This window comes from Anabas testudineus, chromosome 10 (assembly GCF_900324465.2).
Source record: "Anabas testudineus chromosome 10, fAnaTes1.2, whole genome shotgun sequence".
Classification (NCBI taxonomy): domain Eukaryota; kingdom Metazoa; phylum Chordata; class Actinopteri; order Anabantiformes; family Anabantidae; genus Anabas; species Anabas testudineus.
The window spans coordinates 22,300,031-22,322,877 of NC_046619.1; the positions used below are offsets into that span (position 1 = coordinate 22,300,031).

Sequence of the window (22,847 nt, forward strand, 5' to 3'; positions counted from 1 at the left end):
TACATTTATAGATTTGTTTTTAACTTGTTTCCTCCGTCCAGCTGTCAGACACAGACGTACCTGTAAAAGTGAGACTCACTAAAGTCTAAAGAAAAACACAGAACCAGACGTTTAAACCCACTGAAGCTTTATTTTAATTCTGGAACCTAAATGACAAACTGATCATTAAATCACGGCTTCACACAAACAAAGGTTCAGACTCTTTTATTGAAGTTTCAGGAGAAACAAAAAATGACGACTCGAATCCTCGGCGTAAGCGCCTCCCAAAGAGCAGGCGGAGCCTTCAGCCGTCCAATCAGATGATGCTTACCTTCAACGCACCTGCAACTATCCATCAACCAATGAACTCACCAAGTGATTAACTATTTACAGACAACAGGCAGCGAACAGCAGCTGTTAGATTCAATCACTGTTACACCAGAGATACAAAAAATACTTTAATTTATAAATTAAATCATTTACACTTTTTACCAAAGGAAACAAAACATTTCTTTGTTTTCACAAACGCCTTCAGTTCAGCGGGACCTGAAATGGTCGCGTCCAGTCCAAATACAAAAATGTATTCAAGTGTAAGTTGCCCCCCCTCCACTAAAAAACACCTTTTCCTCAGAAACAGAAAAGGTGACAGAGGCAGCAGCAGGTCACGGTTTGTTTTCTTCCGATTGCACGTTCTCTGTTAAAACCTCCTCCTCTTCCTCCTTCACCTCAGGAAGTTTGTCCGAATCCACTTCCTGTTTGACTGATGCGGCGGGGGCCACGCTGCAGGAAGCGACCCCCTCCTCTTCCTCTTCAGTCTTAATGAAGGCGCTCAGTGGGTGGTCGGCGAGCACCTTGTTTGGCGACGGCGTGACGTCGACGCACGACTGAGGAGAAACATCAGCAGCTCAAACATCAGAAAGTTCGATTTATTCATTTTTCACACTTACAGGATTTTTTCTTTAGTTACTTACGTTTTTATAATCTTCAAAACAGGACGGGTGGAAGTTCTGCACAGAAACAAAAGCACCTGTCAGTCACTCAGTACACGTTTATAAAGAGCAGTCTGACTGTTACACATACTCAGTGATGCAGCGAGTGAGATTTAATCCACAGTACTAAATGTGACGCACTGCACCTAAAAATCTAACAAGGAGCAGAAAGAACGTTTTACTGCGTCGTACCTTGTCGTCGACTCGGACGGCGTTCTTCAGGAACCAGTCCTCCTCCTCCTCCACCCAGTACGTCTCAAACGGCTCCTGACAGATTTCACACGACTGCAGGAAAGAAAACCACCAGGCGTCATTTCACATCTGTGTTTGTGTAGAGTCTCGAACGGTGACGTCTCATCAACACGTTTTAGAAAACTTATTGCTGCAGCTGAAGGCCTCACCTCTCCCACTTGGTCCTTGGTGGCTCTCACACTCTGGAACTCCTTCTCTTTGGCCGCCGCCTGGTTTTTCTGAACCTCCTCCTCGTTCTCCTTCTCGAAGAACTGGCTCTTGGCTCGTTCCTCCAGGTCGGCGATCTCCTCGAACTCGATCCAGTCCTGATGGTTCAGACATCATGGTCTGTTTTATCTACAGCTAACTGTAGCCTAACTTGCACTTTTTATTTATTTTACTTATTTTTTTCCCCAATGATTCTTACGGACTAATTTTTCCTGTGTAAGAACCATGCTACACAAAGAAGATTGTTTTCATGTCAGGGTGTGTTCTCACCGTGAGGCTGTAGTACCAGCGGCGGTGTGTGACCTTCTTGCTGGCCACCTTGCCGGCGTGGTTCTGTCTGAAGTGCCAGTCCAGGTGGTCGGCGTACATGTCGGTCTGAGCGGTGGTGAACCTCATGCTGCACAGGCAGCACTGGTTCCCTGAGTACAGTTTGGTCACCACGCTCTCGTAACGCCTGAGAGAAAGAGAGCGAGAGCATTTTAAACTCGAGTGAAAACACCGTGATTCAGCTTTAAACTGAACAGATTCAGGTTCTGTCCTCTCCAACATCATCTGCACTCACTGTTTCATGTCATCGATGCTGAAGCTGGTGAGGTCGGGGATATCTTCCTCCTCCACCTCCTGCTCCTCCTCTTCTTCCTCCTCCACAGGTGGAGCTGCTGGAGCTGTGGAAGACGTCTCTGGAAAAACAAATTCAACAGTTTTAACAGTGTAAATATTCAATGTTGGACTTTTTAAAACATTTAAAAACCTTTTATATGGTCACGAGCTCCAACAGTGAGTTATTAAATATAGATATGGACCATCATAGAACATGAGTCCAGAGCTCATGTGACTCTTCACTGGTGTCTAGATTCTATAAAATTATATAAATGTGTTTCAGATTTGTCTTAAGGACACAAAGTCTGGCAATGATTTCTGATCACTACAGGTAAGAAAAAATATTCAAGGCCCCCGTAAATCAATCAGTTGCTGTGATGTTCATATCTACTCCACTGACCGCTGCTGGTCTGTGCGGCATCAGGCTGCGAGGGTTTGATGATGCCGGTGGAGATGAGCTTGGACAGCAGGTCGTTGACGTCGACCTGACCAAAGTGGTTCTCTGGAGCAACGACCTGAGGAGCTGTAGAGAAACAAACACCCCATCACTATGGAGGAAGCTCTTGAAACTTGTGCAGAGGAGACTAAGAAGGATGATCTTACCCTGTGGTCTGAAAGGCACTGGGTTCTGAGGCAGGAAGGGCTGGGTCATGTTTCCCATCATGTTCACCTAAAAGCATTTTAAACCAGCGTCAGCACAAAGCAGCAGGTTCAGTAATATCACTGACGGATGATCGACAGGTGTCACTCACCGGTTGTTGCATGCCGACAGCGGGGGCAGCAGCGTTGTAGAAGGGGTCTGCGGCCGGCTGGTTGAAGGCCGGGGCCGGTTGCATATTGAAGTTTCCGGCCTGCTGCAGGTTTGGCTGAGCTGGAAACTGCATCGGCCCGGCAGGGAACTGAGGGTTCATTGGCTCTGAGAAATGTTGGGGTGCCATGTTGAAGTTCTGCTGGGGGGCCATGGAGTTGTCATACATGGGTGGGGCCATCGGCCTCATGGGGGGCTGCATGTTGTGTTGGGGAGCAAACCTTGTGGGTCCCTGCTGGCCGGGCGGTCCACTGAAGCGGGGGGGTATGTCATACATGGGACCCGGCTGTCCTGGGCCTTCGAAGCGACCAGGGCCATCAAACCTCATCGGAAAGTCCAAGCGCAGGGGTCGCTGCTGCTGGAAGCCCATCGGTCCAGATCCAGGACCAGGGCCCAGGTTATCAAAGCGCCGCGGTGGATCAAAGCGCTGCATTGGGCCCTCAAAAGCTCCTGGTCCAGGGCCCTGGCCCACAAACCTCACTGGGGGCTGCTGACTGATGTGACCATCAACCCTCCCGGGGACGTGTGGGTGACCGTCAAACCTCCCCATACCGTCTCTGCCTCTCATTGGACCGTGAGACATGGGAGGGCCATCGCACTGCCCAGGGTCATCAAACCTCTCTTGCATGTTTGGATGAGGAGCCCCCCCACCGTCAAACCTGCCAGGACCTGGGTGGTGGGGACCTTCAAACTGTGGGGAGTCCTCGTACCACCCTGGAGGGTGTGGTCTGGAGGGGCCCATGTGACCGGGAACCTCATACCGGGAGGGTGGGTGCCCTCCGTCGTGAGGTGGTGTGTGTCCTGGGGAGTCACCGTGCTGTCGGACAGACGACAATGCCCCCCCTCGGGGTGGGACTTTGAGGATGGATTTGGGGGGGGCGTGAGGGTGAGCAGAAGCCACATCCAAATTGAGGGGCCCGTCATCAGAGTGCTCACTGTTGGGGCTCTCAAAGCGTGGAATCGGGCTCTCTGCTGACTCCTTCTGGTGTAAGGGAGACAGACGTTCACGTTCAAACCTCGGGGCTGGGGGGTCCAGACCAACTGGGCTCGGACAGTTTCTGTGGACTACGGTGCCAGAGGGAGGGAGTCCCTCTGGCCTGCGAGGGTCAGGGTGTGCGGCGTATCTCCGTGGAGCGTCGTAACCACTCTTCTGCTCTTCACGATCGTAGCGCTGGCGCTCAGTCAGCGGCGAGTTCCACTCCCTCTCACCTGGAAACAAAAACAAAACGTCACCGTCAACGTTCCACAGAATCCTCGACACTCACGGTCGTTTCAGGCATCGGAAAGCTTCATCTCATTGAAAGCTGTTTAAAGAGCTCAGATCCTAATGAGGATTCACTGACTTCAGCTCCAATGACAACCTATGAGCTGATAATATTCTGAGACTGTGCTGTGAATAACTCAGCATCAACAGATCTAATGAAATGTGTCTCTTTAACCCTTTACAAGTGTCTAGCCCTGCTAAAGTATCCCTGACTCGGACACCTCCCCACTCCAGAACCTGACCTCTGACCTCACTTTGGATAAAGACGACAGATTCCAGATAATTTGCTTTCACAGATCAGGTAAAGCAGTTGGTGGAAGCAGCAGACTTACTGGTCTCTCTGGGGTTCGCCCTCCTTGTGAAACGAAGGCCTGGCAGAGATTTCAAAGGGGGGAACTCTTTGCCATGGTTGTACTCTTCAATCATGAGGCCGAGCGGAGGCCGTGGTTCTTCACACTCTTTACTCCGCCGTTCGCCTGTCATAAGAACAACGATGACATAATGAGTCACAGGGGTCTAAATTGTACCAAACAAAACTTTAACCGCCAAACTTAATTATCAGTTAACAGCCTCAAGTGATGCATATGGTCCAAATCCCAAAAACCAACCCTCAGTTTAGGTTTTATCAGCCAAAACCAGCAAATATTTGCGTTTTCACCTGAAAATTATTGTCAGATTAGCTGCCAATTCAATTCATCCAATAAAAGGGACATGTTGCAGCTCTGGCTGATACTTGATCCCCATTTCCCAGATCACCCTCAGCTCACCTGGCCTGTCCAGTGGCACTCGGTTGAACTTGAGTGATGTGCTCTGGCTGCCTCCAGTCTTCTCACTCTCCTCCGGACTCTCCTCGGTCTCCCACTGCTCTCCAGCGGGGTGGCGGGTGACCTGTGTCTTCTTCAGCTTTGACTTGTGCTCGTAGTACGACAGCTCTGCCGCGTCCATGCCGTCGTGGGGTCGGGGCAGAGGTGAGAGGGGCTTGGTCAGCAGAGGCTGTTTCTTGCCAGAAAATTCAGTGGAGTCATCCCAGCTGTCAGAGCGCTGCTGCTTCTCTTCCTGGTACTGGAAGAAATGTTTGATCTTGTGGGCCACGTTCAGGAACTCGTCCTGGGAAATCTCCCCACTCTCCAGACGTTTACTGGCCTGCAGAGAAACACAGACAACAGCTCTGCTCAAACCTTAAGTAACTGAAGAATACTCATTCAGATAATCTGAAAATAGTGTTTGGCACCATCTTGTGGCCGGTGATTGCACATTAGCAGGTTCATAAGTTCAAATTTAGTGGTTTGATACTCTTTACCAACAACACCTGTATATAACATCCCCATGTTCTGCCACTTAGCGTATACTTTTTATTGTGCAGGTGTTGAGTTACCTTCATCCTGAATTAAGACCATGTGAGCACAGTTTAACATACCCTCCTGATCAGGTCCTTCTTGGAGGCAGAGTTAAGCACATCAGGTATCTGGAGGTTGGCATCAACACTGAGGCGGTGTTTAGAAGTTCGAGGGGTGGTGGGGCGAGTTGGGGTACTGTATGGTTTATGTCGCTGAGGTCCAGGCTTCACATGGGAGTCCTCCGACAGTTTTACACTGAAGTAGAAACAAATTTTTTATTTTTTTTCCACATATCCACAGCTTTATCCATACACTCAAAGACAACCTGTAGTCCTATGATCATCACTGTCCAACATGACTTCATGTACTCACTGTTTGTTCTCCTCCCAGCCGCTCCTCCAGCGGTGAAGAGCCTCCTTAGTCTCCTTACCACCTACATCATGGCTTCGTGGGGAGTGAGAGTCTCTGGAGTCAGAGTGCCGGTCCTCCACAGGCCTCTTTAACCTCCTGCTCTCCGACTGGTTCTTCTTGGTCGTTGGCCGGTCATCTCGTCCCGGCTTGACGTGCAGCGGTTCGTCCGTACGGATCCTCCTCGGTTGCCCAGATTTGTGAGAGGGTGTTGGGGACAGGGAGCTGCTCCTGGCTCTGCTCTTAGGTGAACGTCTATCTTTCCTCTTTGGGGAAGAAGTGGGAGAGCGCGACCTGGACCGAGAGCGGGTGCGTTTCCTGGCATGCGTTCGTGCATTGCCTCCAGTCTTGAACTCTGCCTTTTCAATGGACTCATCGCGGTCGTGTTTTGTCACTGAACCGTTTACCAGCTTCCCTTTGCTCAACCTCTGAGGCTCTGCTCCTCGTACAGCCTCCTCTCCTCGCTCCTTCTTATCACTGCATCTTTTCTTCTCTTTCAGCTCATCATCTTTGGCCTCCCCGGTCTTGTCCTGCATCCGTTTCCTCAATCTGGGATCTTTCTTTGTGCTGTCTGCGGATTTCTGAATCTCAGCCTCCATCTGTTTGTTTTTACTCTGGACATTTTTAGCCAACGGAGAAGGAGACTTGGACTTTGACTTCTCTTCTATCACGTCTTTCCTCTGGGTCTTAGGCTTCTCTGGTCGTATGGGTTTCTCTGGAAGCCGTTTCTCAGGCGTCAGAGCAGGACTTCCTGTTGTAGGAGGACTCTCTTTTTTCCCCGTAAGCTGTTCTTTGGGTTGGGAGGCAGCTGGGGGAATGGCGCGGTTCAGACGGGGGTCTCGAGTGGATGGCTTGGTGTCGGTCTGAGTTTGAGAAGGAGGGATCCATGGTCGAACCACAGGCGCAGTTTGGCTGACAGGCTTCTGGACCACGGTCTGTGCTACTGGGGTGGAGACTGGAGTTGACGTTGGTAACACAAATCCACCAGCCTGCAGACACATTAAAACTGTTGGTGATTCTGTTTTACTACTGCAAACTGACAGGAAGCAGCTCAGAAATGTGCTTTATTCTTGTTTGACAACAGTTGCTGAAGTAGTTTTAACAATGTTGTTTATGCTTGAAGTTGTAATAATATTTGAGAAGTAACAAATATTAAGAAAGGATAACACAAACCAAGAGAAAATAATCTATTAGTAACAAGTAGAACCACAAAGCAGATGTGGAATAGGATCTTAGGTGTCCTACCAGCTGTGCCTTGGTCTGCTCCAGTTCCAGCTCGATCTTCTTCTGCTGAAGCTCGAGAAGCTGTTTCTGTTTGGCCAGCAGCTGCTGCCGAATGATCTGCTCCTGAGTCAGACTGGACTGGCTGATGGCCGGGACTGGCGGGGGAGCAGGCACCGCTGGTGGAGGCGCCTGTGTGGGGGCTGGTGGAGGAGAGGATGCCTCCTCAGACTGGAGACATGGGATAGAAGTCACAGTCAACATCAAATCTAGTTTTGTCAGTGTGAGAGGTTATGCTAATACTTGTTCCCTCACAATTAACTTTGATAGTGATGAAAAATTGTAAGAGGTGTAAATGACCTGATTCGAACTCTGGGCTTTGATGAATGATTTTCATCATCAGTGAAACTAGAGTGGTTAGCTTCTCAAATAGGAATGATATGATAAACTAGTTTTGACTGACTTGACAGGTAATCTATCTTGTGTGGGCTATTCCAAGCACAAATTCAGCATTTGCCACATAGAAGTTTGACAAATCCTAGGAATTTGCTACATAGCACAAGTTCCCTGTTTGTGACTATGCTTACGTTTTACAGCAAAGATTGACAAAGATCCTGTTTATACCCTGTGTTGATGTGTCCTGGGCAATCAGATCACAAGTGAACGGTGCTAAATAAATGTGTTAACAACCACAGGGATAATGTAAATGCTAATGTGTACTTGTGCATCCCTGACAGCAACATAGGAAAATGTGTGGTTGTTTTAGTGATATTGCACCAAAACAGAAAAGAACGTAAGCATAGCAGTCTACTGGATACATTGGAGACATGTGTATGTCGACAGGTTTTGTTTCTGGGCTGGACCCAACTTAATACCAGATGTAAACAGGACCTAAAAGGTCAAGGTTCTAGAAACGCAAAATTAGTAAATATTTTATCAATCGTGGACTAATATTTGTCATTATCATCATCCCCAAGAACGGGTACAAGAAACGGCAACAATACACATCCAGAGCAGAAAACAATGCTGCTAAAGCTTCAGTAACTAATTTATAAAGCCTTAAGGCTCAGCATTAAAAAAAAAAAAAGCACAGTCTGACGTTTTTATGCAGCACATACGCACCTGTTTTAAAAACTTGGGGTTTACATGAATGCTTCCAGTGGGTGGCAGTGACTTGATGGGCCAGGCCGGGTCCAGAGAGTTGACCCGGACGTCCAGCGCGTACAGTTTCTTAAGAGGAAACACATCATCCCACGTCGATCGTAACTTGAAAAGACTCTTTCTAGTGTTTTCGTCCACCTACAAACAAAGGACATGACTTGGTCCACAGCTACTAACACAAAACTAAAAATGCATCACAGTTGAAGCTTAAACAGAGTGAGTACTTCGAACTTTACAACTACAAAAGGTGAAAGTACAATTAAAAACTGAAGTTTAGGTAAGAAAAGATAATTGCGAAATTAAATGTAGCATTAACCATAACTCCCACACTTTTCTTAACAAAACTACATTAGGTATTATCAGCATTAAGTCCACAAGAGCACAGTAGGTTACTACACATTCAAAGCAAGCAACACAATAGGAGGGAAGTGAAGTGGGCTGCTAAGATTCTTAGTGCCTAATTTTTTAAAATGCTAAAACGGCAGCAAAGAGAACTGTACCTTTTCAAAGACACATATAAATGAAGTGATTAGGTTTTTAGCAAACACTGCAAGGTATTCTCCTCCAACATTCTTCACTATGGAATCCACTAAGTACAAAACTGGAAGCTTCTCAGCAGATGGGGCCTGGAGCAATAGAGAACTCGACAAGTTTAGAACACAACAGGGGTTAAACCAACATTTCAGAACAAATGTTCAAATTACACCTTGACAAGATTCTACTGCCCTTTACCACCCCCAGTGTGAAAAAATTAAACAAAAAGAAAAAGTAAAAAAGAGTGAACATCAAATGGGGAAAGAAAAGCCAGTCCAGAAGACTCTTCATCACTCCGATATCAAAATAAAACTTGGGGGAAAATACCACAATAAAGTCCTTTGTAATCACTGAAGGTGTGATCACAACTGCTTCAAAAAAAAAAAAAAAAAAAAAAAAAATTGTCTTCAATCGTAATCACTCAGTTCACATGGAAGATGTGGTCCTTCCCCAAACTCGGGGGAGAAAATAAAAACATGTCCATGATGCACTGAAGGGTACAAAAGTGCAGATGAGTCAAGTCCTCGGGAAGCTCTTACCTCCAAAGAGGGTTTTTCCTTAAACCACTCTTTGTACTTTACCCAGATCACAAATTGCCGAGTTTAACTCCAACACCAGTGAGTTTTATTCACACATTTTCAAAGTTTTAAGCCTTAAAAGTTTTTCCTTCTTCTGTTGTTTTAAAAAAACAAAACAAAAAACAAACAAAAAAAGAAAAAAGCTTTGATAACCCGTTAGAAAATAAGACAAGTGATTTGAAGGCATTTAGTTAAATAGACTGAGAAGTGCATTTAAACTTTGAACATTTGAGTTTGTTGCTAAACTCAGCAGCACCAGTTGAGTAACACTGGTTGTACAGCCAGCTTGAACTAGCTGAATCACACCGAGCTGTGTCAGTAAATGGAAACCAGAGTCATACCAATAAATTACACTGGGAAATAAAAAATGACAAAAAGCACATTTCATATTTTTTATTATAACATTTTTACCATTCAATGACATTTCAGTGATTCAAGATTCACTAGAGAATTAATGCAGAGAAACTTTTTTTTTTTTTTTTTAATCTACTCCTATCAGGCTTCACGTTACCAAAGCTTTGTGTCGCCTGGCTTCAAAAAGCAAACCCTGACCACAGGTAACTGAAGCAAACTGCTGACGGAGAAGCATTTCTGTAGAGGGTGGAGCAGGCTGTAAAGAGGCCAGACCTCCTGAGTTAAACAGTATCTGCTCTACAGTGTTGACTAACAATAGATTAGACTGAAAACCATTTTTAAAAATCCCTGGTGTGGTCTACTTCGAGTGGCCGTAAAAAGTCAGGGCTGCACATGTTAAGTCAAAATCCACCGTAAGAGAACAAACTACTGCTGCAAAACCAAAGGATTTTCCTCTCTAAACTGTTAACATGTTACTGGGCCCCATTCCTGTGACTAATCGACATAAGATGTTAAATCAACCTTGGATGGTTTCTACTGGCTTCAATGCAATCTTTTCCTGTTCTTTGTGACTTACATTTCAGGAACAAATCTCAACATTAATGACACTATTTTTATCCTTTATGCTTAAAATACATAATACCACTAAACGTTTTTCTTCCTTGAATTCCAACAGTCCCAGTGATGATTATCTGGATAAGGTATATTCAGCCAACACACCTGGTCCAGGTAGCCAGCAGAGGGTAAGGCAGAAAACGAGCTCTATAGCAGTCGGTCTTTCTACACCTCCCTCCTTCCTCCTTCCTGCTCATTTCTTGTACAGCATGATCGTTTTTGTAGGTCTGCTGTTCTCAGCTGAAGTCAACAATAACTAAAACGCATGGCAATGATTCACTGTCTCAAATCACCATTGTAATGAAGTATCGTATCTGAACACATTATCTCACACATAGTATATAGTCTGCATGACAAATATCCCTGAGACCTATTCATTTACGGTGGATTTTCACTTTAACTGAAGCCGAGACATCAAAAGTTGAATTTAAATAAATGCGGCGAGTTTCGACTCAATGTTACGTTGAGTGTTAAAATGAAATTATACTTTCTCGTGAAGTAAACGAATATATATATATATATATATATATATACATATATAACGGAATAATCCAAAATGGAATTAAAATAATGAAGTGCAACTGGATATTGTGTCTAACCAGCACAACAGCGAACTGTAACGTATCTAAGTGACATGTTGTGTAACATAACGACAGCCGCCATGTTTAGCATAGCAAACAGCACATCGTCAACTGGGCCTACTACATACATCGACAGAACATCTGAAATTGGAAGTATGCTATATTTATAAAAACCTTGGTTATTTGTGCTTCAATAATTGCGACGATATCCTTGGCGAAGTTGAGGTTTTCCTCGGCCAGAATGGTCAGCATGTTGATGTGCGGTTTGCTGTTGAACGTCAGGTCTTCTAGCGACGACTGATACTCTCGGCAGGCATCTTCCCTCGCCGCGTTGTCGTCCATGTTTGAGCCGAACAACCCGTGAAAACCTACACCAGCCTTATCAATACCATAACCATTGATTAGCAGGCAGTCCATGAACACATACAGCGTACGTGTTTCACCGAAACTCGGTGAACAAACGCCGGTTCTGGGATTTATTTCAGCCGCCGCTTGTCGTCGTTCCCTTCCCGTCCAGGACAAGAAGATGGCGACTGTAACTGGAGGCTTCACACGTCACATGGTAGATTTTATATTGCGCGTGACGTCAGGTACCACCGATTGGCTAGTGTCAGGCTGTCTCTAGCAGGTCTTAGATTTTGATTGGTTTGACAGAATAACGGCCACATAAATGAGCCAATCGCATTTAAGTTGTGTGACCTTATTGTTACTTAACGACAGAGACCACAACGTGGGAAAAGCACAAAGCATGGCGTCGTACGGTGAGACACGTGGTCATATATAAAATATATATATATAACTACAGGGTAAAGTTATCAAATATATATATATATAACTACAGGGTAAAGTTATCAAATATATATATATATATAACTACAGGGTAAAGTTATCAAATATATATATATATAACTACAGGGTAAAGTTATCAAATATATATATATATAACTACAGAGTAAAGTTATCAAATATATATATATATAACTACAGGGTAAAGTTATCAAATATATATATATATATAACTACAGGGTAAAGTTATCAAATATATATATATAACTACAGGGTAAAGTTATCAAATATATATATATATAACTACAGGGTAAAGTTATCAAATATATATATATATATATAAATACAGGGTAAAGTTATCAAATATATATATATATAACTACAGGGTAAAGTTATCAAATATATATATATATATATATATAACTACAGGGTAAAGTTATCAAATATATATATATATAACTACAGGTAAAGTAATCAAATATATATATATAACACAGGGTAAAGTTTATCAAATATATATATATAATAACACAGGGTAAGTTATCAAATATAATATATAAACTAAAGGGTAAAGTTATCAATATATATATATATAACTACAGGGTAAAGTTATCAAATATATATATATATATATATAACTACAGGGTAAAGTTATCAAATATATATATATATATATAACTACAGAGTAAAGTTATCAAATATATATATATATATAACTACAGGGTAAAGTTATCAAATATATATATATATATATAACTACAGGGTAAAGTTATCAAATATATATATATAACTACAGGATAAAGTTATCAAATATATATATATATATAACTACAAGGTAAAGTTATCAAATATATATATATATATATATATAACTACAGGGTAAAGTTATCAAATATATATATATATAACTACAGGATAAAGTTATCAAATATATATATATATATAACTACAAGGTAAAGTTATCAAATATATATATATAACTACAGGGTAAAGTTATCAAATATATATATATAACTACAGGATAAAGTTATCAATATATATATATAACTACAGGGTAAAGTTATCAAATATATATATAGTATATAATACAGGTAAAGTTATCAAATATATATAATATAACTACAGGTAAAGTTATCAATATATATATATATAACTACAGGGTAAAGTTATCAAATATATATATATATAACTACAGGGTAAAGTTATCAAATATATATATATATATAACTACAGGGTAAAGTTATCAAATATATATATATATAACTACAGGGTAAAGTTATCAAATATATATATATAACTACAGGGTAAAGTTATCAAATATATATATATATATAACAAAGGGTAAAGTTATCAAATAAATAATATATACTACAAGGGTAAGTTATCAAATATATATATATACTACAGGGTACAAGTTATCAAATATATATATATATATTAACTACAAGGTAAGTATCAAATATATATATATATATATAACTCACAGGGTAAAGTTATCAAATATAATATATATAACTACAGGGTAAAGTTATCAAATATATATATATAATAACACAGGGTAAAGTAATCAAATATATATATATAACTACAGGGTAAAGTTATCAAATATATATATATATATATAACTACAGGGTAAGTTATCAAATATATATATATATATAACTACAAGGGTAAGTATCAAATATATATATTTTAAACTACAGGGTAAAGTATCAATTAATAATATATAATAACAAGGGTAAAGTTATCAAATATAATATATATATATAACTACAGGTAAAGTTATCAATATAATATATATATATAAACTACAGGTAAAGTTATCAAATATAGATAATATTAGAACTACAGGGTAAAGTTATCAAAATAGATATATATAACTACAGTATAAAGTATCAATATATATATATATATAACTACAAGGGTAAAGTTATCAAATAGATATATAATAATATAACTACAGGTAAAGTTATCAAATATATATATATATATAACTCAGGGTAAAGTTTACAAATATATAATATATATAACTACAGGTAAAGTTATCAAATAATATAATATAACTACAGGTAAATTATCAAAATATATAAATATATAACTACAGGGTAAAGTTATCAAATATATATATATATATAACACAGGGTAAAGTTATCAATATATATATATACTACAGGATAAAGATCAAATATATATATATATATAACTACAAGGTAAAGTTATCAAATATATATATATAACTACAGGATAAAGTTATCAAATATATATATATATATAACTACAAGGTAAAGTTATCAAATATATATATATATCTACAGGGTAAAGTTATCAAATATATATATATATAACTACAGAGTAAAGTTATCAAATATATAATATATATAACCAGGGTAAAGTTATCAAATATATATATATATAACTACAGGGTAAAGTTATCAAATATATATAAATAACTACAGGTAAAGTTAATCAAATATATATAATAACTACAGGATAAAGTTATCAAATATAATATAATATAACTAAGTAAGTTCAATATATATATATAACTACAGGGTAAAGTTATCAATTAATATAATAACTACAGGGTAAAGTTACAAATATATATATATATATAAACTACAGGGTAAAGTTATCAAATATATAATATATAAACTACAGGGTAAAGTTATCAAATATATATATATAACTACAGGGTAAAGTTATCAAATATATATATATAACTACAGGATAAAGTTATCAAATATATATATATATATAACTACAGGTAAAGTATCAAAATATATATATAACTACAGGGTAAAGTTATCAAATATATATATAATAACAAGGTAAGTTTCAAATATAATATATAACTACAGGGTAAAGTTATCAAATATATATAGATATAACTACAGGGGAAAGTTATCAAATAATATAATATATAACTACAGGTAAAGTTATCAAATATATAATATATATAACACGGGTAAAGTTACAAAATATATAGATATACTACAGAGTAAATTTATCAAATAATTAATATATAACTAAAGGGTAAAGTTACAAATATATATATATATATATAACTACAGGGTAAAGTTATCAAATATATATATATAACTACAGGTAAAGTTATCAATATATATATATTATAACTACAGGTAAAGTTATCAAATATATATATATACACAGGGTAAAGTATCAAATAATATATATATAACTACAGATAAAGTTATCAAATATATATAATATATAACTACAGGTAAAGTATAAAATATTATATATAAACTACAGGGTAAAGTTATCAATATATATATATAACTACAGGGTAAAGTTATCAATATATATATATAAACTACAGGGTAAAGTTATCAAATATATATATAGATATAACTACAGGATAAAGTTATCAAATATATATATATATAAACACAGGGTAAAGTTATCAATATATATATATATAACTACAGGGTAAAGTTTTACCAATATATATATATATAAACAAGGTTTATCAAATATATATAATAGACTACAGGTAAAGTTATCAAATAGATATATATAACTACGGGTAAAGTTATCAATATATATATATAACTACAGGGTAAGTACAAATATAATATATATACTACAGGGTAAAGTTACATATATATATAGAATAATGAACTACAGGGTAAAGTATCAAATATATATATATATATAGATCTACAGGTAAAGTTATCAAATATATATATAGATATATAACTACAGGGTAAAGTTATCAAATATATATATATATATAACAACAGAGTAAGTTATCAAATATATATATATATATACTACAGGGTAAAGTTATCAAATAATATATATATATATATAAACAGGGTAAAGTTATCAAATATATAATAATATAACTACAGGGTAAAGTTATCAAATATATATATATATATAAACTACAGGTAAAGTTATCAAATATATATATATCTATATACGAGGTAAAGTTATCAATATATATATATAACTACGTAAAGTTATCAATAATATAATTATATACTACAGGTAAAGTTATCAAATATATATAATATAACTACAGGGTAAAGTTACAAATAATATATATAACTACAGATAAAGTTATCAAATATATAATAAATAACTACACAAGTAAAGTTATCAATATAATATATATATAACACAGGGTAAAGTTTCAAATATATATATATATAACTACAGGGTAAAGTTTATCAAAAATATATATATAACTACAGGGTAAAGTTATCAAATATATATATAATATAACTACAGGATAAGTTATCAAATATAGATATATATAACTACAGGGTAAAGTTTAAATAATATTATATAACTACAGGGTAAAGTTATCAAATATGATATATTAAATACGGTAAAGTTATCAAATAATATTATATTATAGAACTACAGGGTAAAGTTATCAATTTATCTAATATAACTACAGGGTAAGTTATCAATATATATATATAATAACTACAGGGTAAAGTATCAAATATATATATATATATAACTACAGGGTAAAGTTATCAAATAATATAGATTAACTACAGGTAAGTTATAATATATAATAAACTACAAGGGTAAAGTTATCAAATATAATAAAACACAGGGTAAGTTCAAATATAATATATATAACACAGTAAGTTATCCATAAATAGTATAACTACAGGGTAAAGTATCAAATATATTAATAATAAACAGGGTAAAGTTATCAAATATTATATAACATACTATCAATAATATGTAACTACAGGTAAGTTATCAAAATATATATATTAACTACAGGGTAAAGTTATCAAATGATATATATATCTGGTAGTTATCAAATCTATATAACCAGGTAAGTTAGACAATGGTAGTAATTTAATATAACTATGTCTAGGTATCATTATTCTGTATTTTCGATCTTATTGATTTATCGTAGTCATTCTACATATCTTATATTTGTTTTATCTTATCTATTACTATTATCTATTTATCATCTATTTATTTATTATTTATCATCTTATTATATTTATCTATCTATTATCTATTTATCTATCTATTTTATTTATTTACTACTATTTATTTATTTATCTATCTATTTATCTATTATTTATTTATTCTCATTATTTATTTATCTATCTATTTATTTATCTATTTATCTATTTATCTATCTATTTATCTATTTATCTATCTATTTATCTATTTATTTATCTATTTATTTATTTATCTATTTATCTATTTATTTACTATACTATTTATCTATCTATTTATCTATTATTCTATCTATTTATCTAGTTATCTATCTAATTTTATCTATTTAATCTATCTATTTTATTATTTATCATCTATTTATTTATTTATCTATCTATTTATTTATTACTACTATTTATTTATTTATCTATCTATTTATTTTTATCTATCTATTATTTTATCTTTGATCTATTTATCTAATCTATTTATGCTATTTATCTATGATTTATCTATTATTTATCTATTTATTATTTATCGATTTATCTATTTATTATCTATCTATTTATCTATATCTAGATTTACTATATGATCTATTTAATATCTATTAATCTATCTATTATCTATTTATCTATATCTATTTATCTATTTATCTATCTATTTATCTATTTAATTTATCTAATTTTTTTATCTATTTATCTATCTAGCTATCTATCTATTTATCTAGTTATCTATCTATTATATCTAATTTATCTATCTATCTTTACTATTTACTATTTTTTTATCTATCTAGTTATCTATCTATTTATCTATTTATCTATTATTTAGTTCTATTATCTATCTATTTATCTATTTACTATCTATCTATGATCTATTATTTATTTATTTACTATTTATCTATTTGATCTATCTATTATCGATTTATTTATTTATCTATTATCTATCTATTTCTATTATTATATTTATCTGTATTTTCTATCTATTTATCTTATTATTTATCTATTTTATTTATCTAATTTATCTTTATTTAGCTATCTTTTTTATCTATTTATCTGATTTATTTATTTATCTATTTATCTATCGATTATATTTTCTACTATTTATCTATTTATCTATCTATTTATCTATCTTTTTATCTATTTATCTATTTATTTATTTATCTATTTATCTATCTATTTATTTATTTATCTATCTATTTATCTATTTATTTATCTATTTATCTATCTATCTATTTATCTATTTATTTTTATCTAGCTATCTAATTTACTTCTATTTTATTTATTTACTATCTATTATTTATTTATCTATCTATTTATCTATTTTATCTATCTATCTATTTAATCTATTATTTATTATCTATTTATCTATCTATGTATCTATTTATATCATTTATTTATTTATCTATCTATTTATCTATTCATCTATCTATCTATTTATCTATTCATCTATCTATCTATTTATCTATTTATTTATTTATCTATTTATCTATTTATCTATCTATTTATCTATCTATTTATCTATTTATCTATCTATTTATTTATTTATCTATTTATCTATCTATTTATCTATTATCTATTTATTTATCTATTTTATTTATTTATCGATTATCTATCTAGTTATCTAGTTATCTATCTATTTATTTATTTATCTATATTTATCTGTTATTATCATCTATTTATCTATTTATATTATCTACTATATCTATCTATTCTATGTATCTAGTTATTTATTTAATCTATTTATCTATTTAGCTATTTATCATCTATTTATCTATTATCTATCTATGTATTTGTATTTATCTATCTATTTATCTATTTAATTATCATCTATTTATCTATTTTATCTATTTATGTATCTATTTATGCTAGTTATATTTATCTATCTATTTATCTATATATTTATCTATTTATCTAATCTATTTTATCTATTATTTATCTTATTTATCTATCTAATTTATCTATTTCGCTATCTATTTATCTAGTATCTATTTATCGATTTAATCTATTTATACTATCTATTTATTACTATTATTATTTATTTATCTATCCCCCCCCCGATTTTTGGTTTTTTAAAAAAAAAATCCCCCTTTATCTATTATAGATTATCTATTATTTATTTACTATCTATTTATCTATCTATCTATTTATTTATTTATCTATCTATTTATTTATTTATCTATTTATTTATCTATTTATCTATCTATTTATCTATTTATCTATCTATTTATTTATTTATCTATTTATTTATCTATTTATTTATCTATCTATTTATCTATTTATTTATCTATTTATCTATTTATTTATCTATTTATTTATTTATCTATCTATTTATTTATTTATCTATTTATTTATTTATCTATTTATTTATTTATCTATCTATATTACCCATCCGCTACTATTATCTAGGTTCTCTTATACTCATCAAGTAGGATCGGCAATATCATCTATTTATTTATTTATCTATCTATATTACCCACCCGACCCCCCAGGCCTCTTCCCACTCACAAAGAGGATCGGCAATTCCACCTGTGGGGGCGGTAATGCACCAAAAGGCGCAGTGAGCCGAAAAGTCAGCAGTAACAGCTGAAGAAAAAACAAAGCCGCCGTAAGTTTAATTAAATTGAAAAGAACAATAAAAAGAAATTTAACCTTTATTCGTTACCTCGGTCGTCTCAGAATGTTTGACTCTAATTTTCTCTCCAGCTTCTTCGTTACCAGAACCTTCTCTCTGCCTGCTACAAACACGGCGGCAGGGTAACGCGAGCAGCTAGCTAGCCTGTTACAGTTTTTCTCAGTCGCTTTAGTACAATTCTCAGATCAGAATGAAATTCTCAAAACCATTTGTTCAATCTTCACATCATGATGTCACTTGTGCACATCATATAAGCAGTTTCTCACTTCTTTGAACAAGTTGCAATTGCTTTGGTACATCCATGTAAATGATTATGTACAATTCTCTGCTCTTTGCTACATTATCAATTGTTTATGTCATGTTGATCAAAATGTATTATATAGTTCACTGTGCAATAGTCTTACTCCTCAAAACACCTAGTCATTAGTTCATCGTATAAGTCATTGACTGCAAAATGGTTGACCAAGTTGTCATAATGTGACAAACATATTTCTATACATCTCCGTTATATGTTTTTTTCTAAACATGTCCTGAATTGGTAAATTGCTCTCAGGTGACTTGACTTCCTCTAACAAAGGTGCATCTCATTGACAATCAATGGGCAAGTATATACTGTATATGGCTGAAGCACAACACAATGTTCTATGTCTGACAATGGAAGAACAAGGAATTGGACGGGGTCAACAGCCAGAGAGAAGAAGAAGAGGAAGAGGAGTGAGGCTGCGTAGGTGGAGGAGTTAGGGGGCAAAACCGAGGAAGAGGCCGAAGACATGTACGTGTTCCTGATGAGATAAGAGCCACACTTGTAGACCATGTTGTCAACCATGGGCTCACAATGGCTGAGGCTGGTAGAAGGGTGCAGTCAAATGTTGGGAGAACAACTGTGTCCTCAATCATTCAGACCTTTCGTCGAGAGAACAGGTATGTAATCTAAAATATGAACTGTTCTGGAATGCTTCATACAATATTACAGTATTTTTACAATATGTAAAGCTTTTTGCAATATTCAGTAAGTAGGCCTACATTTTATACAGTGACATTTTATCTTCCTGAATTCTGTGTTTTGCATTACTGTATCTTTTCCACATAGGACTGCAAGACAACTTCACAGGGGCGGCAGAGGGCCCCTTTTCACTGCTCAACAGGAGGAGGCTACTTGCACCATGGTTGTAGAAAACAATGCGATAAGACTAAGGGAGATAAAGAGTACCACTATAGAGGACAACAACATATTTGCAAATGTCCAAACAGTCAGCATCTCAACCATTGACAGAGTGCTGAAAGGACACCAGATGAAAATGAAGCAGCTTTACACTGTTCCATTTGAAAGAAATGGTGAAAGAGTGATGGAACTACGCTACCAGTATGTACAGGTAAAACATGCATGGACATGCAGCAACTGTACTGCACAGTAAACACTATGTATATCAAACGGCGATATACATTACAGTAAGTGTGTTTTTACACATTACACAAATCTTTACACATTTGCTATGGCTGTAGAAAAGTAATGCAATATGTGATTTATACATTTGATGTAACTCTATCTTGGCCAAAATGAAAATTCTTGTAATTCATAAAACTCATTTTGTGTCTTCTGTATATAGCGTATGATGGAACTGGAAGCAAGTGAACAGCCGCACAGCTTCATCTACATGGATGAGGCTGGCTTCAACCTAACAAAATGCAGAAGGCGTGGCCGAAATATCATCGGCCACAGGGCTACAGTTGATGTGCCAGGCCAACGGGGCGGGAACATAACCACCGGTGCTGCCATCTGTGACGTGGTGATCAATGGTGTGCTTACTCATATTCCCATAATAGGTCCATACAACACAGAACATCTTATAACCTTTCTAGAAACTCTCTACAGAGATCTCATCCCTGAAGAAGAGAGGGGTCAGAGTGGAGATCACCTGCCAACGTATGTGAAAGTTTGGGACAATGTGAGTTTTCATCACTCCAACATCATCAGGCAATGGTTTGCAGCCCAAAACAGGATGCGGATGGAGTTCATTTCACCCTACTCTCCATTCCTTAACCCTATTGAGGAATTTTTCTCAGCATGGAGATGGAAAGTTTATGATCGCCAGCCACATACACAAATGACCCTCCTGGCTGCCATGGATGCAGCGTGTGATGACATCACAGCAGACGCCTGCAGAGGCTGGATAAGACACTCTAAAAGATTCTTTCCACGCTGCATTGCAAGAGAGGATATTCGCTGTGATGTGGATGAGAATTTGTGGCCTAACATACAGGAACGACAAGAGGTGTAGGAAGACCACACCAATTCCTACTGCACTGCCTGTACTGTTGTACAGAATATTGTCCTGTCTTTATTTTCCCTTTGTGTTACTGTTTGCAGTGGGTTTTTTCTATGTTGGTATGACATGGTCTGTCAACAAATTACAATATAAACAATAAAAGTGTAAATGTGAATCTTGTCCAGTCTCTTGCAATCAAACAAAAAGGTGTAACTTACATTTTACAATAATTGTCATCAAAACTTTAGCCCTAGTTTACATCAGAACCTCCCTCTAAAGTACAGTTATATTGACAACATGACTAAGTCATTTGACTGTCTTGTTCGTAGACAATGACACAAGGACTTGACATTCTGATGTCACTGACATGTTCAGTGACATAAAGACTTAGTTTTGAGAGATGAACTAAAGATTTTGAGCAAGTTACAGGCTTTTGCAAGAAATCCATAGTGTTTTGCTGTTTGTACAAATTGTTTTGAGAAATGCACACACATATTTGCAAACTTCAGTTCTGATCTGAGAATTGTACTAAAGCAACTGAGAAAAACTGTAAACGTAGATTCTGTTGACTGGTGCCGATGCGTCACGTCGGCCGCCATGTTGGATCGGGGTATCCGTGCCTCTTAATGCAGGAATGGGTTTGAAGGTTTAAGTCACTAATTTTACAGCAGCTACGCTTGTTGCAAATGCCAGAACTATATTTATGATACGGGGATAGTTGGTTCACTGTAATATGCGGATTATTGATCTGCATATTAATTGAACTGAACAATGAGCAGGTCTGTTTATGGGGGGGGGGGGGTCAACCAGTAATTAATTTACAATAATCTACATACTTTGTTCACTAGCACTATTTATGGTTGTTCTCAATAAAGACATGAAAGATCAGAATTTCTTTGTATTATTTTAGGCACATCATATTTGTTAATATTCTCGACTTAGAGGAAGATTATTTCACATTTTATCAATTACTATTATTCATGGAGAAAACCATGAAATTCCAAAAGGTTGACATACTTTTTCTTGCCACTGTCATTGTATTATTATTTTCTTACTGCATTAATTATTCCCTTCCTTTAAACAAGTTTTTCCTTGCTGTGGGGGTGGGGGTGAACGATTTCATGTGCCACCATAGGATTTTCACTGGCCCCATCCGGGCGCGCTATGAAGAGGTTCTGAGCGCACCGCTGCTGCAGCCACTAAATGTTTGGTGTCTTTGTCTTATAAACTGAGGACAAATGTCACATTTTGGATTAATTCACATTAATTAATGCACTTTTTGTACTTTTGTACTAAAACAACTTTGCAATAACTGGGGTGTCGATTTAAAAATGGTG

The 22,847-nt window shown here is 35.8% G+C and overlaps 2 protein-coding genes across 4 annotated transcripts; one reads left to right on the forward strand and one right to left on the reverse strand.

Annotated features, from left to right (window-relative positions):
- Positions 1-110: 110 nt before the first annotated feature.
- On the reverse strand, positions 111-11,433 carry pcf11 (PCF11 cleavage and polyadenylation factor subunit). Its single transcript, XM_026357477.1, has 17 exons — positions 11,063-11,433; positions 8,727-8,852; positions 8,188-8,364; positions 7,090-7,296; positions 5,809-6,833; positions 5,517-5,691; positions 4,867-5,242; positions 4,432-4,575; positions 2,780-4,044; positions 2,631-2,697; positions 2,428-2,550; positions 1,990-2,107; positions 1,698-1,881; positions 1,370-1,525; positions 1,161-1,253; positions 951-986; positions 111-863 (listed from the first exon to the last, which is right to left on the reverse strand). Exons 1-17 carry the CDS (start codon positions 11,303-11,305, stop codon positions 642-644), a joined length of 4,737 nt encoding a protein of 1,578 aa, XP_026213262.1. The 5' UTR covers positions 11,306-11,433; the 3' UTR covers positions 111-641.
- An 8,543-nt stretch (positions 11,434-19,976) lies between these two features.
- LOC113160317 lies at positions 19,977-21,854 on the forward strand. 3 transcript variants are annotated; one of them, XM_026357529.1, is made up of 4 exons: positions 19,977-20,164; positions 20,330-20,616; positions 20,851-21,040; positions 21,117-21,854. In XM_026357529.1, exons 1-4 carry the CDS (start codon positions 20,056-20,058, stop codon positions 21,173-21,175), a joined length of 645 nt encoding a protein of 214 aa, XP_026213314.1. In that variant the 5' UTR covers positions 19,977-20,055; the 3' UTR covers positions 21,176-21,854. The 3 variants fall into 3 exon arrangements, with proteins under 3 accessions (XP_026213314.1, XP_026213312.1, XP_026213313.1); XM_026357527.1 differs by having other exon boundaries at positions 20,851-21,854; XM_026357528.1 differs by having other exon boundaries at positions 20,334-20,616; positions 20,851-21,854.
- Positions 21,855-22,847: the final 993 nt, after the last annotated feature.

Excerpts from the sequence above, each read along its gene's own strand:
- pcf11 (XM_026357477.1), bottom strand. The coding sequence starts at position 11,305 with ATGGACTGCCTGCTAATCAATGGTTATGGTATTGATAAGGCTGGTGTA. Across the intron at positions 4,045-4,431 it reads GGCGAACCCCAGAGAGACCA|GTGAGAGGGAGTGGAACTCG; the intron begins GTAAGTCTGCTG and ends TTTTGTTTCCAG. Across the intron at positions 864-950 it reads GTTTTGAAGATTATAAAAAC|TCGTGCGTCGACGTCACGCC; the intron begins GTAAGTAACTAA and ends GTTTCTCCTCAG.
- LOC113160317 (XM_026357527.1), top strand. The coding sequence starts at position 20,056 with ATGTTGTCAACCATGGGCTCACAATGGCTGAGGCTGGTAGAAGGGTGC. Across the intron at positions 20,165-20,329 it reads ACCTTTCGTCGAGAGAACAG|ATAGGACTGCAAGACAACTT; the intron begins GTATGTAATCTA and ends TATCTTTTCCAC. Across the intron at positions 20,617-20,850 it reads TACGCTACCAGTATGTACAG|CGTATGATGGAACTGGAAGC; the intron begins GTAAAACATGCA and ends TTCTGTATATAG.